We start from the raw sequence: 16,088 nt of genomic DNA, 5'->3' as shown, positions 1-16,088 counted from the left end.
TTAAAAATCTACGACTGAGATGTCAACTTTAAGAGCAGAACTTTTACGAGTGCATAATATGAGGGCCGACCATTTGTATTAGAATCTAACAAGGGAACTGATTATACAGGTTTCTGGGCATTTTTGGGGCATATTTATTTTTTACTGCAATATAAAGTCCTGCACCCCTATGGAAAAAGTAGAGATAACTCAGAAATCACACCGCTACAATGCCAGAAATCATACAAAGGGAAAAAGAGAAAACTGAATTTCTTTCATCTCTTTTGATGAAAAAATGGATACAACCTTAAATCAAACATTTTTAACTGTCCACAAGTACTACCAACACTGAATTGAAGACATGGTGGCTCTCTAGACATTGTCCAATTCTTATTTAAATTGGCTTCTATAGTTTTTGTCCTATCTGTAGACACAGCCTGCAGTTCAGTCAAAAATCCCTGAATTGTATGTCATAGGTGAGTCCCTACTGGCCTTATGGTTTCACCAACGCATGCAGAATTTTTATTTTTTGCCGAATCTGATTACAGAAAACTGTTTTTGGTATTTTTTTTTAAATGAAACGTATAATAAAATGATTTTCATAAAATATTACTATTTTAAGCTTAGAATTTTTGTAACAGACCAGTGTGTCATAGATGAGTAGTTCAAGGACTGTTGAAATGTTGAAAACCTGACAATTCTTCTGGTTTTTACAATTTTAGACTCTGAGACTCTGGTATGGTGCGATTTTGGTGTTATTTTTTATTAACATAATAAGCATTTCAGACATATCAGCAGGTCTTACGGTTCTTGTGGGCCAAACAAACCTTCAAGTTATAAAATTTACTTTGAAGAAGTAATGAATGTGAGTGACAAACTTATTGCCGTGACATCTGACACAGTTTACGGCCTGTTTTTTTTTTTTATTCTAATTTAATGTACCATACTTCAGTTGTGCATCCACTCAGTCCTCCTGTGTAATAAATGATATCACTGACACTTCAGTTGGTCTAAATAACTCTGCTAAACTTTTGGCTTACTTGCACTTAGAACCTCTTCCATTGGCCAGCTGCTACTGTTTTATGTCCTGTCTGGTGTCATTTTGTGTTTCCAGGTCTCTCCAGTTGCAGTTGTGAGTACAATGTTACCCCAACAGTTGGTCAGCTTGTTAGGGTGCAAACCAAATGGGCACAAATGGTGAGCATTAAGTTACCAGATGCGCAGTTGTCTTCTCCTATAATGACTGTGTCTCTCCTCTAGCTGCCATTAAAGACATAAAACTGCCCAAAAATGAACATTTATTAAGCAAAAACAAAAAAGCCTGTTAAAAAACATGATTGTTTACTTTGAGCTGCATTGTAAGACAGGAGTTTTGTTTGAGCCACCAGTTTTGAAGTTTTCATAGAGGTCTAAAGCTGCAACACTTGCTACAACAAGTAGGATGAGCACTAACCAAAAAAAAAAAAAAAAAACAAGATGCAATTCCACTACAGCTAAATTCTGGCCGCATCTCCACAGACTCGCACAAGTCTTGAGGCAGTGGCTTATATGCATCTTCCAGCAGTGGGGCCCCAGCAGGCAGATCTGGGCCTGCGGAAGTCTGCCAGACAAGAGAGGCCAGGCAGGGCTGCAGTGGGCCGGGCAGCTGAGGTTCCCCTCCGCCCTGAGTAGCAGCGAGGCTAAGCTAATCCTGCGCCTCAGGCCCCCGTGAGGTGGCTCTGCCAAAGTCTGTCCCCCTGCTGCTGCAGGAAATTGCCTTCAGTGCAGAGGTCCATGAAATGGCTATGGCTCACCAGTAAAGAAGAGGCACATCCACTGTGTGTGCACGTTTACTAATCTACAGGTAGCCTCTATATTTGACACCTCTAGTCTACATCTCATCATGAAAACAGGCACAAAGCGGTTAAATTTGCATCGCCTTTTATATATTTCGTCTGACATAAGTTTTTATGTATTTCTATGTATTATGTATGTACCATACAGAGGTCTTTTGACACTAAAAGCCAGTTTTCCTGTGTGGGGTTGTGTGTCAGGCTCTATAACGCCTCCTCCATTGTGCTGTTTGACCCATGGGCCAGCCAGCGCTCCCATGAGGTCCCTTATCCCTCCATCAGTTCTCTCTCATTAGCCCCCACAGGCAGAGCCCAGAGCAGGGTAACATGAAGGGGGCCCCTGCTTCCCCTCTCTGGTCCTCGTGAAATACATACAGCACTGCACAAATACAGATGACGTGGATCACCTCTGAGCAAAAGTGATCCGCAAACAACTCGTGCAAGTGGTAAAAAAAAAAAAAAAAAGAGCTGATATATTCATGACATTTTCCCATCAGATCTCTGGCATTTACAGTCAGGTGGTGGGTGTTCGTATTAATTTGAGGCATATATTAATCATTTCCTGTGGTAATGCGGTTCATTATTTGAAGTGGGGGGGTAAAGAAAAAGTGGAAAGCAGAGGTGGCAGCATGAGGAGGGAGGAGGAGGCGGAGGAGGAGATGGGGCAGGACACAGTGGAGAAACAGTTGATTATGAGTCCCATCAAGTGATCAATGATTTCATTAATAAGACGGATCATGCGGCTGTCATAGCTGTGACACGGGCTGAGGGATGATCTGCTCCCAACGCTCCATTTCCCCCCCAACCCTCCCTCCCTCCTTCCCTTCCTCTCTTCTCTCCCTCCCTGTCCTTCCAATATTGCCAACGACAAGGGAACGCCAAGGAAAAAAAAGAGGGGGGGAGGATGGAGCAGGGTGTCGGTGTGGATGGAGGAGATGGGAGGGAGGGGGGTTTAGTCATGAGGGAGGGAGGTGAATGGAGGAGAGGGGGAGGGGGGGGGAGGAAGAAAAGTGAAAATCCATTTTGAAACCCATTTTCAATTAGGGGTCCACAAGCTGTTATCACAGGTGTCCCAGAATGGGGGCCCGTAAGTGAAAATGTCTCCTATCCGTTTCTGAAATGAAACCTTATCTGGGAGGCACAAAGATGGCGGGGACAGCGTATCTGTAAATTACTTTCCATCCCCGCTGTTAACGGGAACTTTATTTCTGTCAGATGACATTCCCCTCTATTTACTGTTGATCATTTAAATGGCTGCCTAAAAAGAAGGTGGCCCCTCACTCTTCCCCTCTATCTCCCCTCACCTCCTCCTCCCTCCTCTCCCTCCCTCCCTCTGTATCATTCTTCTCTCTCTTCCCCATCAGAAGATTATTTTTCAATGTAGTCAAGTGCTCTCTTTCTTCTTTTAAACACTTTAGCCACGCTCTCCATTTGCGTAGGGATTTCTCTGGTAACCTACACGAAAGAGGCGCATTTGTTGCCCTTTAAGGCTTAACTTGTTCGCCTCAGAGACCCTTCCTCTTGCCCTTTTAAGCATGACCATTAAAAAAGGTCCCAACACACACTTTGTAATTTACTTTCCGTTTGTTAAAACCACATCCCTTGAGAATTTTCTGACCCGAGTCCAGTTTTTTTTTCTACCTCATCCCTCTACTTTCCCCAAATCAACCAGAAACTTTTACCCTTCTATCTCTCTTTTGCTAATAACCAGTCTTTTAGCCCCAATCCTGTGTTTTCTTTCTTTTTATTTTATTAGCAAATTATCCCATGACGACAGGATTTATCCAACCAAGGAGCATGGACATCGTTTTTTTTTTTTGTTGGTTTTTTTTGAATCGCAGGACCCAACAAAAGAATCAGGGGACTTTGTGGTCCACCTGCCTACTGAATGATGAGGACTGGAGGGGAGAGAAACCCCACCTCCCCTCCCACCAAACCCCTCCTAAAGAGCACCAATCACAGCATTGTTGTGGCACAGTCGGCCCTTTTGAGCTGTCACTGCGAGAGGAGGGGGGCACAGAAATGAATGGCACACAGGATGAAGCCACCATTTAGCCAACCATGTGGGAACGCTCTACCAGGGACTCAATAATTACTGCGTGGCCTGTTCAACTTGGACGACTTTGGGACGAGAAGGAAGAAAGAGGAAAGTTGAGAGCAGCTACGATATCTGATAAGATCAATAAGTTGATCCCAAGTCACAGAAAACGTCTGGTAGCAGAGCTTACTTTGGAAAGACCCAAGCCAAACATCCGCCTCGTCCAGTCCTCCCGCCCCCTCCTAATTATTTTCCACTTTTCACAACTTATCATAGCACGCTATTGCCGGGCGCACCACGGGGTTTCCGCTGTGCCGAGATCAGGGGCCGCTGCTCTGCTTGACGGGGGGAAATATTTCGCCGGGGCCTTTTCCTAAGAAGAACCAGTCGCCGGGGTTCCACAGCTGCTCACAATTACCTTTTGTTTGCATGGAGGCAGCGGGGCAGGGGCTACGAGGGTTAAAGTTGAGGCGAGTGTAGGGTTACACCTGATAAGAGGTTATGAGTTCTGGGGGCGAATTGGGAATGTGCTGTAATTATAACCGCACAAAGAATGTGTAAGCTATCTTATGATTCCAAGAGAGCGATTCAGGATCTAAAGGGGACCTTTTTCTCTGCAGATGAGTATCATCCTTCCCATCGTCCAGTGAATTATGAGACTGCTGTACTTTGAGGGACTTTGCATGTCATCTGACGTGGCGCAGAACAAACCTAGGCAAGGTTTCCGAGACAAACCTCGTGCTACTCAGAGCTGTAATTAGCAGCACATTACTAAGAAAAATCCACAATCACAGCACCAAATTACATCCATGCTTTTTCCACAACAAACTTTCCTTCCTCGCCGTCCCTCTAATGAATCGAACGGTGCCGGCCATCTGGGAATGAGTAAGAGTGAGCGTGTTCCCAAGATGCTTCAGGATGCATTACCTTACCCGCTTCCCGCGATAACTCCATATGGAAGAGCAAGCCACAGCAACTTATTCACCCTTTCGTGATCGTGTTTGACATCAGCAGGAGTCGAGAGCTGGGTGTCAGAAAACGCTATCAGGCCACCAGCTCCAGCTCTTACAGCTCCGCATCCAAAAAACCCTCCACAAATCCTCTCACTGCTAATGAGCACAGCTGCAGCTTAGGCCGTGGTGATCTCAACTCTGGGTTTGTTATGACTTTAGCTCAATGCTCCAAGGCTTTCCAGTCACACACAAAAAAAATCGCCGTCTAATATTTCTGATTCCATCCCCAGAATTGAGAATGAAAGGCCAGATGACGACAAGCTTAATGAACTGCAAGCTCTGCGGCGCTTTTAATAGCATGTGTTGAAGACATTGCTATGTAAACATGCCAAGGTTGCTACCAGTGAGAGTTGTACGTGAACCATGAGAAGAGAGGCAAAGGGAAATGGTCATGTGCGAGAATCTGTGCGTGTCTAAATCTTTTAATCGTGTTTTGGTGAGTTGGTCAACTTCATCATTAAATAATGAGAACATAAGCACAAGAAAGTTCCTTGATTCCCAGTAAATCAGGGACTCTAGGGCTTAGATATGTTGAGTGACGGATGGTGACATATTGTAGCCCAACCTTGACTCCCAAAAATTACATTCCTACACAGCTAAACTGCATTCTCATATGCATCTTGAAAGGGATGTATTTTCTCTCCTAAAGGTAAGACCGTGATCTTCAAAAGACCAGTTTCAAAGAGCCACAAAAAGTCCATATAAGAAGGTAGAGTTGCTGCATAAGTCAGCCTTACACCAGGTTGTAACTCTTTGTTTACTTTTGGTTTTCACTCACTGTTTAATCAGGTTTATACACCAAAACTATGTTGTGCTTTCAAGGATAATATAAAGGTTTGGATGACACTTTCACAACATTTACTACTTGTTAGAAACTTGGCAAAGTTCAGGTACCAAAACTACTTAGTTAGGTTTAGGAAAATAGCATGGTTTGAGTTAAATTATCCCGTCAAGTGATGAGTCTCGCCCTACTTCATGCATGATTGGTGGACTGAAAAGAAGGTACACTTAACCAGTAAAATAAACGACAAAGATACGTTGATTAGAAACATATCGGTGATGTGTCACAAACAAAGTTAATCTGGTAGAAAAGTAAGCTGCCCTCACTTAACTAACAGTACAGTTTAGTTAGAATTACAAGCTTTATTGTCACTATTATGCAGTGCAGACTGCAATACACAAAATTCTGAAGGCATGTGTGCAAAACTACCGTAAACAAAGCATCTATAAAGACCTTGCTAAAAGTTTTTTTTTTTTTTTTTTAAATATAAAACGAGACTGCAGAAAGTTTATGAAAAGACATTCTCAAAAAGTTAACAAGGAGACATAGTTGTATAAGAATGGAAATTTTGGGATGCAGGTCTAAGTAGCAACATGTGCATCCCAAGTTTACAGTGGTCTTAAAATCTGATAAAAAAAATAATACAAACTTTGCTAGAATTTGTGACTTTAGAGAACAGACAGATTAAACTGCAAACTGGTGTTATCAGAGCTGAAAAATCTGAACCACAATGACTGGATTTTATTTTTACAGATATGGTAGCATACAGTTTGAAAGTGTATAATCATGTACTGGGTTTATTTCTGAAGTTTTTTTTTTACCATGTTATAATTTCCATGTGGTATTTGTTATCTGCTCAAAGACATATCATGGGCTAAACAAGTCACTGTCGAGCATGTCCACCTTGAAACTGGCCCAATGACTCCATGAGTCAACTTGCAGGGAGGAGTTTCCTGTATTGTCATTCTTCTGTATAATCGATTTCTGGTTTCAATATTTACGGCTGAACTACTTTAATATTACAACTTCAAATTGTGAGTTTAGACCAGTTTTACAGTGTTTGAGTAGAGCGGGTGAGCTGTTGTGCTTTAGCTGCCATGACTAGAAACGGGTATGTGGAGAGGCAGAGAATAACTAGACTCTAGTGGAAGCAACAGCACAGAGTTACATCTGAGTCATTTTAGGGTATTTTCATGGGTAAAAAAGTGACAAATACATGGCCTCAACACAAAAATTAGGTTTCAATGGTTAAATCAACCAAAGAAGGACTTTAATATCAACCGTGTAGTGATGGCATTAGATTCACTGAGCTTTGTAATCTTATTGTTCAACACATAAGCTAGCTGATGGAGCAATTTCTTCAAACCTGACTATAGAATAACACTGACATGAACCAGTGCAGTTCAGTATGCAGTTGGAGAGAACTAGTACCGTTTGAGGTGGTGCTGGAGGCCACCGCCTTCTCACTGATGTCGCTGCGTGCTGATGAGCCCTTGGTAGCCACAATGGTCTCCACCCTCTTCTTCTTCTCAGCTGCTGAACTGGCCTGGGACTGGGTTTCCATGGCAATTGTTCATTCCTCAAGACCTCATGGAGACAGGATGACTGGTTGGGGAGAAGAAGGTGGATAAAAGATGAAGTGCATATCATGAGAAGAATAAAACAGCACTAACTTTTTTTTTTTTTTGCCAAAAGTGCGTGAGAAGCAAATAAATCATACATTTTGATTAGTTCACCAAGTTTTATTATGCTGATTTATGTAGAAGAAGAAAAGACTTCAAGACTTGTGAGGAAAACTTTAGATCTAATGTTCCCTTTTCATGATGCTCAGAGCAAACCACGGGTCAATCCATCAGCTCTGATCTGCCTTTCAGAGGCCTCATCTCCTCCTCTGCTAACTGTGGTTAAATATCCCAAACCAAAATTGAGTCCACCTTATTTTCAACTACGCCACGCTAAACTTCTGACTTCTTGTCAAGAAAACCCCAACAACTCCATAAACAGAGTAAGGCAGGACATCCTGACGAGGTTTTATATCTCAGAATAGAAGTAAAGGCAGCTTGTGGATATACTGATAATCCTGCTCTAGCAGTCTTTCCAGAGAGAAAGGAGAAACCTTAAGGGGATACCACAGAGAGAGAAACATTCACAGTCCTGAAAAAACAAGGGTTGTTTGAAGGCCCTTTTGGGAATATCATGGTGCCGGGCAATTTTTCTTTCAAAGAATAAAGGTGGTTCAAGTTAATACTGTCTGTGGGTTTAGAAGGGGTTCAGCCAACAGTCTAGCAGACATGCTGCTCAGTTCAGCACCTCAGAGGCCGTCTACAAGCTCAACTCTATCTAGGTCATGGAGGTCTCTGATTATGGAGACAACATGGTGATGCACCACAACCATTCATTTACACAAAGTACAGGACGGTTCCATTCGGTCCAATACAAAGCCTTTAGTTAGACTCCATAATTCACGGATAATTACTGGAAATATTTAGTCTGACAAACATTTTCTTTACAATAAAGACCAGCTAATTACCTGACTGTGCTATTTAATTGTCCTCCACTCTATAAACACACACAGATACAAAGGCAGTAAAGTCAGCTGTAATGCAATAAGAGTGCTGCTGAAACTAGAAGAAGGGGTGGGGAGGGCTGATTTTTTACCAACTCCCCAAGGAAGGAAGGCAAGGGGGAAGTGGTGAGGGGTAAACTTCAGACAAACACTGCGCGCTTTGTTTGTTTTTTTCCCAACCCCCTGAAAAACCAGAGTCTGTCATCCATTCTGACCCGACAACAACATCTGTAAGCAATTGCTGGCTTACGAAAAAAATGAGAAGGGAAAAAAAAATAACACAATGCAATTACTCCCCTACCAATCAAAACAGAATTAAACAAGAGCTTGTCCTCTAATCACTCCCACATGAATACATGTGTAGCCGTCATCCCCTACCAAAGACATTTTTGTCCTACTTGCACAGATATCATCTCAAATCACTACTGTGTGTGTTTGATAGAGTGGATGCTTTCATTTCTGGGGGGCTGTTTTTTTTCCGAGTTAATTGCTAGAATATGTGCGTCTGTGCATGCATATTTGGACGTTATGATGACTGATCATAGGTGCCACTCAACGACTTCTTTGAAACTGTCATTACATCATTCTAACAACTGAACTCGAGTAAAAGCAGCAAAGGATTGGAGAAAGAACAAGTCGAGAACCTGCTTTACAGCTGTTACTGAAGAGCTCTCAACATGTTTTGTGTGCGCAGCGTGCATACATGTACGTGTGTCTTCTTATCACCCCCAGGTGAGTCAGAGCAGAGCCAAAAAAGAGCTGAAAGTGAAGTAAATATGAGGGTCAGGATTGGGGGGTTTGTACAGGGGTGTGAGGAGAAAGCGGAGCATTCCACTGGTCGGGCAAATATTCAGAAGTCCAAGCCACTGAAGCGTGTCTGACGGGCCTTTTGTGTTCCACAAGGCAGGCCACAGTTCCAAAGCAGCAATTAAAAGCAGGACCTTTTCACCCATAATCCCTCTGACCTGGACGCCCACACCCAATCCTGCAGATGTTCCTGTCTCTGCCTTTCGTGTTGCTCATTTTTGCCCCGTCCAAGTCTCCAAAAACCCTCCACGCAACACTGTGTTTATACGAAGACATCATTATGAGGAAGGAACGCTTCTGGATGTGAGAAACTTTTGCATAAAATGTTCAAGTAGGGACAGAGACCGGTGCTCCCTGTGCCAACAACGACTAATCTACCTACAAGTCTGATATCATATTTTCATGTGCATTTACATGTGGCAGCTGAGATGTAATCATCTTTATGAGAACTACCTTACATAGCCTGCACCAGCAGTGTGTCACAGAGGCCTGGCACAAAAGAGCGACTTACAAGTAGGCATCGGATGCTGTTGTTACCCAGAATAAATGTTAATTTCATATTAATGTCTTTCCCATGAAATATCTGTCCTACACCCAATTAGAGAAGAGAGAAAGAGGGTGTATCTTTATTTGTGTTCAACTGTAATCCTTCCACACAGAAAGGGAGGCGATTAAACAGGTTTAAAATACCACAATTCAGACTGTTCCCTCAGAAAAAAAAATCTTATTTTATAAGCACATTAAGCAAATCAATTTAACATAAATTATACGCCTTGGTGACAAAGGCACCGAGTTGAAAGTCATCTGCAAATTGTACACATCAAAGTGAAACACTAAAATAAACTTTTGCCTTTGATAGAAAAAAAAGCAGTTTTTCTTTCTTCATGCAAGCTTAAACGAGTACTAATGGTATCAAAAAATCACTGCCTTTTGTCATTTAAAGGCGACGTCTTTACAAGCTTAATTTTATGAAACTGCTTAAGGTGTACTTCTAATTTGGCTGCATTCTGCCATCAGGAACACATTTTACAAATGCATGCACACACAGAGGAAGTGGGGGACATTTATATATAAACTCTTGAAGTGTCTTCTTAGATTTGGCTACCCCCCCTCACAGACGGTGTACTGTATTTGTGTTCATTTCATTAGGGGCGACTGTTCAGTGTCGAGGGCCCCCTGAGGGGGAGACTGGCAGCACCGCAGCATTCATCATCATTACATCAGCGACCACCGAGATCTGCTATCTTAGGCTTATCAACACTGCACAAACGCACCGCAGCACAGCGAGTTAGAGGGGAGGGGAGAGATGGGAGATGGAGACGATTGAGGGAGATTGTGAGCAAAAAAGTGGGATAAGGGAGAAAATGAATGGGGTTGAGGTGGTGGAGGGGGGGGGGCGTGAGACAGAGCGTGTGTGCATTTAAGTGTGTGTTCATGTATGCATGCATGCATCTGTGTGCGCCTCACTGTGCCCCTGCATGCCTGCACATGTTTTCCTGTGTGTACAATGTGTGTTTTGCACGTTTCGCAGCTATGCCAACAATATTAAGGGCTCCTTCACAGCTGGAATAACTAAAACACCGAGGGGCGAATAAGTGGAAGGAGGAGGAGTCGGAGTCCTTGAGCAAGATTAGCTGAATCGAGCAATAAAACAGAATGTGCTGGCTATGGGCTGCATGTGTTCGCACTGGATGGGGTCAGAGTGAGGGGATGAGACCCCCTTAAGGAGACAGTGGAAGTGCTCGCTTGTGGTTGGAGGGCCTGTCATGGCTTCAAAATCCCATACTCGATAGCTCATTGAGGAAACCACATGGTCGGGTTTCCATGTTGCGCTCTACACTGCACTTATGGCTTGCCCTTGGCCCTGAAAGGCAAAGGAGACGGAGGGAGGGGTGGGATTTGGGATTTGGTGGCTGTGGCTTCCATTCACCAGTTCAAACTTAACATTGTGCCCAGATGGCACTAAGTCTGGCCTACAGCTGATGGGGACCAGCCCCTCAAGTAAGGGCCATTTAGCAGGAATTAGTCACACCCTGCCACACACACATCAAATCCCAGAAATGCACATGCAAACTGGTTTAGTGCGCGATCTTCTCACCCTTTTGTGTACTCTGGCACGGCTGAGCTGTTCAGATTCCACGTCATTTACATGTTTCTATATTACCCTGCGACGATGTGCGAGTCCAACTTTTAACTGTAAAGCTTTAAGTTGAGACTTCTCCTCGGTTCGGTAAACTTATGAATGCTGCACGGAGAAATTAAATATATTTTAAGTTTTTTCTGCATTAAGATTGCACAGACCTACTTGTCTTCAAATAATTTTACAGGTGCATCATGTTAATAGCATCAGCAGACAATCAGGGCTGCCTGTACAAGTGCACTACACACAATTTCAAAATAAAAGGTTCGCTCACATGAGGAGTGTTTTGGATGTGTTTTGTTTTTTGTCAAGGACAAACAGAGCAACAACACAGTCCATCAGTATAGCTTTCAGCACAGCTAATGAGATTATCCTCGGATGCGTCTTGCTCCCTCAGACCTCTCCACTTACGACGCTTTGGAGAGGCTGGTGAGGGACCCTGCGTGTTGCACAGCAGAATGAGCCGAGCGCATCTTACATTCCTGGGTAACAAACCCACACGATGTAATCGTAACGCTTACACGACGCCTCTTTTGCGCTCGCTACCCAGTAGATAAGGGCCAAATAAAGCGCGTGCCACAATGGAAGTCTTGCTCCTTCTCCCCACGGCCCCCTGCTTATTAGACTGTTTATTTATATATTTTGACTTTGCATTTGTTCGTGAACCACTTGTTTCAGGGCAAGTGGGGCTGCGACGACTGAGACAATGGATAATGCAGGCAGCTTTGTTGCCGTGGTGGCCCAGTTATGCGGTATTGGTTTCCCCCCCTCTGCTCCCACTTTGTTCGTTTTCTTCCCATGCTAGAGCCTTTGTTTGATTCGGACACTTTTCCTGATTCTTGAGAAGAAGGGGAAAGATGCTTGTTCAGCCCTTTACTGAAGGCAAAAGCAAACAATGCAAGCTATTACTTCAGCAGAATATCACGAAGGTCTTTGAGAGGACGAGAAAATCTTTCATTTCTACATGCGGAAGTTTCCAAGGTTGCCTGAGTGTCTCTTAAGAGTGACTTGAAAATCAGTTTTCAGAATAATTACTGCAGCTCCAGTGCACTCTTAGCTAAGTTTTCCATTCAAGTGGCCCCTGCGCATGGCACATACTGTAAAGCACAGGAGAATGGGATCTGTATCCTGTCAGTGGGCCTCTCAACTCCAGTGAAAACAGTTCTGTGTTTGCGGAGGCATTCTTCATACAGAAGGCGCTCTGCACGATGCCACAACCAGAGCACGACATCCTTTGCCGTGCTTTCGCGGCAAAGAAAGAGTAGCGTCGCACCGCTGGATGCGTCGCTCGGAAAGCACGGCTCCTATATAACGCATGTGTGCAAACATGGCACAGGAGATGTTTGAGAGCCGGTGTGTTCGGGAGTAGGTGCAACAGCTGCTCTGTACGCCTTTCAGTATGCAAGTGCAATCACTGCACGCAGCACATAAGTAAGCGAGGGGGACCCCAAGGGAGGGGATGAGTGGAGGAAGAGAAATTCCTGCTCTGATGAAAACCTCAGACACATCTCTCTCTGCCTGCTCTTCACACGTGCACTCGGATCAAGCAGATAGATGGTCCTGTGCAAACGTAGTGGCAGCAGGTATGGCTGTGACAGAAGGTCTTCCTGCTTAGCTCAGGGGACTGAAGAAACACACTCTTCTCATCCTCAGACTGAAGTATATCACAAAGAGCAGGGCTATTTGAGGTAATCCAGAGGCAGTACAGCTATTGTGAAACTGTCCTGCCCACTTGGGCTTGAAGTTCCTTTTCTCTTCCGTTCACTTGTCCGCCTTACTTATGTTGCACATACTCTCGTTTCCCTCCTCCTTTCTATCTCTCTTTCCTTTCCTTCATTCCACTGTGTCATTGGAATAAGTGTTGGAGTGGAATGAGTCAGTGCCGCTGTGTGATTAATGACGGGCTCTGGCGTCTCTGGGGCCGAACACTAAAAACAGCCAGGGGGCAGTGCGATAATGCACAATAATAAAGCCAGCAGACAATCAGCCAGGCAAAGCAAGGCCTATTAGCTAGCCCCATCAGGACGGCTAAGTGAGAAATTAGCCCTTCCCCAGCTCCGCCACAATTCATCAAGTGCTGCCCCTGAATCCCCCCTCAAGAAGTCATAATGTTTACTTAAAGACTGGCCTCGATGCCCCAGCGGCGAGCTTTATTGGCTCTTATTAATTCCCATCCTGGCCCTCGCAGCCATGCCATTTAAACCGAATTAAAGGGGTGAAAATTGGATGAGATGAAGTTGTCTTGCTGTTTGGCTGCTCGCGTGATAAAGACGGACCCAAACAGAGGGAGACTTGGAAAAATGAGGCGGGAGGGCAAACAAATCGGGATGTAAAGGAATGCTGAATGAAGCTGTCCTGAAATGCGCTGCAGTCAGTCAAAGGAATGCAGGGAGAGAGAGAGAGGAGGGGGGGTTAAAGGAAGAGAAAAATGAAGAGTATTGCTTTAATGCTATACTTCCTGTGTGGATGGGAACAGATTCAAAAGGGTAGCAGTGGGTCACACATTCCACGGATGGAGATATGGGTGATTTTGTTGTATCTTTGCATTTCCCTTATCTTAAATCAGACGGCATGAAAAATCCGTTAAAATAAGGTCAGTGTATGAGAACTTAAATCAACATGGCAGTGATGGACAGGAGGAAAGATGTGGGGAAGGAGTGCACTGACATATACATAACAGACGCTGAAATTACTGATTAATCACAGTGAAGCATGTTTTCTTGTTCAGCTTCTGTTTGGTTTATATCAAAATATCTTAGAGGAGTTATCCTGGGTCCTAGAAACTTTCTCAAACCTTAAAAGCTACCGAAACAAATCAACAGATGAAAAAATACTGTGAATGATCAGTGTTTGTAGCCCCTTAAAGTCATTAATTGACATTTTCACCTCCGAGAATGTTTAAGTAGAGCTTCACGCCGCGCTGCATGGATGCGCTGAACCCTGTGCTGGTCTGTAAAGTGCAGCACACAAGTTGAAAGTCTCATCTATGTGAACAGTGAGTCTGTGTTGCAGGATTGGCGGCAGGTGAGTGTGTTCTATAGAGTAAGACGGAGTATACCGCGGTGGAGGTGCGAGATCAAAGACAGCTGAAGCTCAGAGGGAGTCCCAGAGACTTGGAGCTCCCTGACGGCTCTCCCCCACGGCAGCGCAGGGAGACAACTCTCTCCCTTCACTTTCATATCAGCCACAGAGCCCCCCCATCCCTCTGCACTGGCTCGTAGGCTCCACACACACTCAGGCAAGGCGGTCTCAGAGGATTTCATCGTGCTGCCAAAGCCACCTACAACAACACTCATGGATACACACACGCACACTGTTGCTCATCAGAATATTTCAGATTGCAAAAAGGACTGATTTGGGGAGAAACTCGCAGCCAGATGAAAAACGAGTCACGCAAGACGATATCACAGGCTGCACAACACTGGAATGAGATGCCATAAACCTAACAGCGCTGCCGAGCATTCGGCACAAAGAAAAAACTTCCCATAAACTCCAAACAGCACAGTCACAAAATGGCCCCCTGAAAAATCCCCAGCATAAAGAGCTAGGAACAAGACTGTCATTAGACAGGCAGCACCCTCAGGCCTGCCGACTTGATTGTGAGGAAGCCAAACATCTGGCTGTGTTTACTTGTTTCAGCTGTTAGCAAACCCCACCTCAAATGAATCTAGGAGCCGTAACGCCATCGCTTAGGACAGCTCCTAAACAAACACCGGCTCACTCACTCACCTCCTGCGAGCTCCTCAGACAGAGCCGGGCCGAGGCGGAACGCAGGCAAATAAATTCGTGAGAAGGAGGAGGAGGAGGAGGCCTTAATTGGAGCGTTTGACGGGTGCCTGGGGTTAATTGGGAAGCATGGAGAGCAGCTGGCTCGGCACTGGAAGTTGAGACAGGGATAATAAGTTCACCCTTTGCAGGAGAGACAGTTAGTGATGAATCAGATCAGAGGAACGGTGTACTGTAATCATCCTCACATCTCCCCTCCTCCACCTCCTGACAAGCAGAGACAACCTGGCTTCCAGCTACGCAATCTGGCACCTATCACACAGGACTGGCAGTCACATGGAGGAGATCACCCAGCGCCGCTTCACACACACTCTTGAGTTCATTCAGCTAATCACTCACACACACAATAATTCTTACCTCTAGGACACGGAACCTAGTTTATCAGTTCGCCGGTCGATGTATGTAAATCTCTCCAACAATGTGTGTACTAATGGCTTATTACCCTCCGTTAGCTGGTTTGCATTGATCTCTATGCCAGAGGGAGATGGGGAAACTGGAGCAGTTCGCTGCTCATATGTACCGAGCAGGACTATAATCACATTCCAGCTTGTTTCAATAAAAGACAAACATTAACATAAACCATCTCAAACACACTAAAACCTTCACCCCCGCTCGGTCCGTGCAAGAAAAAGGAGGGAAAAAAAACTTTCCTGGATTACAGGGTAATCAGGGCCATATGGGATGGGTCTGTAGAACTTTGCGTGTCTCTCTAAAGTGCATAGATTGTCTCCGCAGATTACGAGTTTTATTTTTTTCCTTCCGAAGGAGAAAATGTTTCGCCAAAGAGAAGAGAAGTGATTCCAGCAGCAGTAAAGGGTTTAGATGTAACACCAAACTCTGTTCCTTCTGCTGGGAGGGTGTCTGAGGGAGCATTTGGGGGCTGAAGGAAGCCCAGGTAGAGTCATAGGCAGTAATGGGAGGAGACAGGGACTTAGGGCGCCACACAAAAGCCAGGCTTTATAAATAATTCCAAAAGCTAACAGGATCCCTTGTATGTGTGAATCTGTGAAATACATTCACACATGAATGCACACACACACACACACACACACACACACACACACACACACACACACACACACACACACACACACACACACACACACACACACACACACACACACACAAACCCCTGCCACCAGGGGG

At 44.6% G+C, this 16,088-nt stretch overlaps 1 protein-coding gene across 1 annotated transcript in view; it reads right to left on the bottom strand.

Moving 5' to 3' along the window:
* gli3 (GLI family zinc finger 3) overlaps positions 1–16,088 on the bottom strand; it is a 102,147-nt gene that overhangs the window by 78,893 nt on the left and 7,166 nt on the right. Inside the window, exon 2 of the mRNA XM_051940330.1 lies at positions 7,075–7,248. Coding sequence (XP_051796290.1) covers positions 7,075–7,207 — 133 coding nt within the window. The 5' untranslated portion in view covers positions 7,208–7,248. The remainder of the gene's footprint in view (positions 1–7,074; positions 7,249–16,088) is intronic.

The sequence above is a fragment of the Acanthochromis polyacanthus genome, chromosome 20 (assembly GCF_021347895.1).
Source record: "Acanthochromis polyacanthus isolate Apoly-LR-REF ecotype Palm Island chromosome 20, KAUST_Apoly_ChrSc, whole genome shotgun sequence".
In the NCBI taxonomy this organism is placed as follows: Eukaryota; Metazoa; Chordata; class Actinopteri; family Pomacentridae; genus Acanthochromis; species Acanthochromis polyacanthus.
This window is presented reverse-complemented; position numbering and strand designations above follow the sequence as displayed.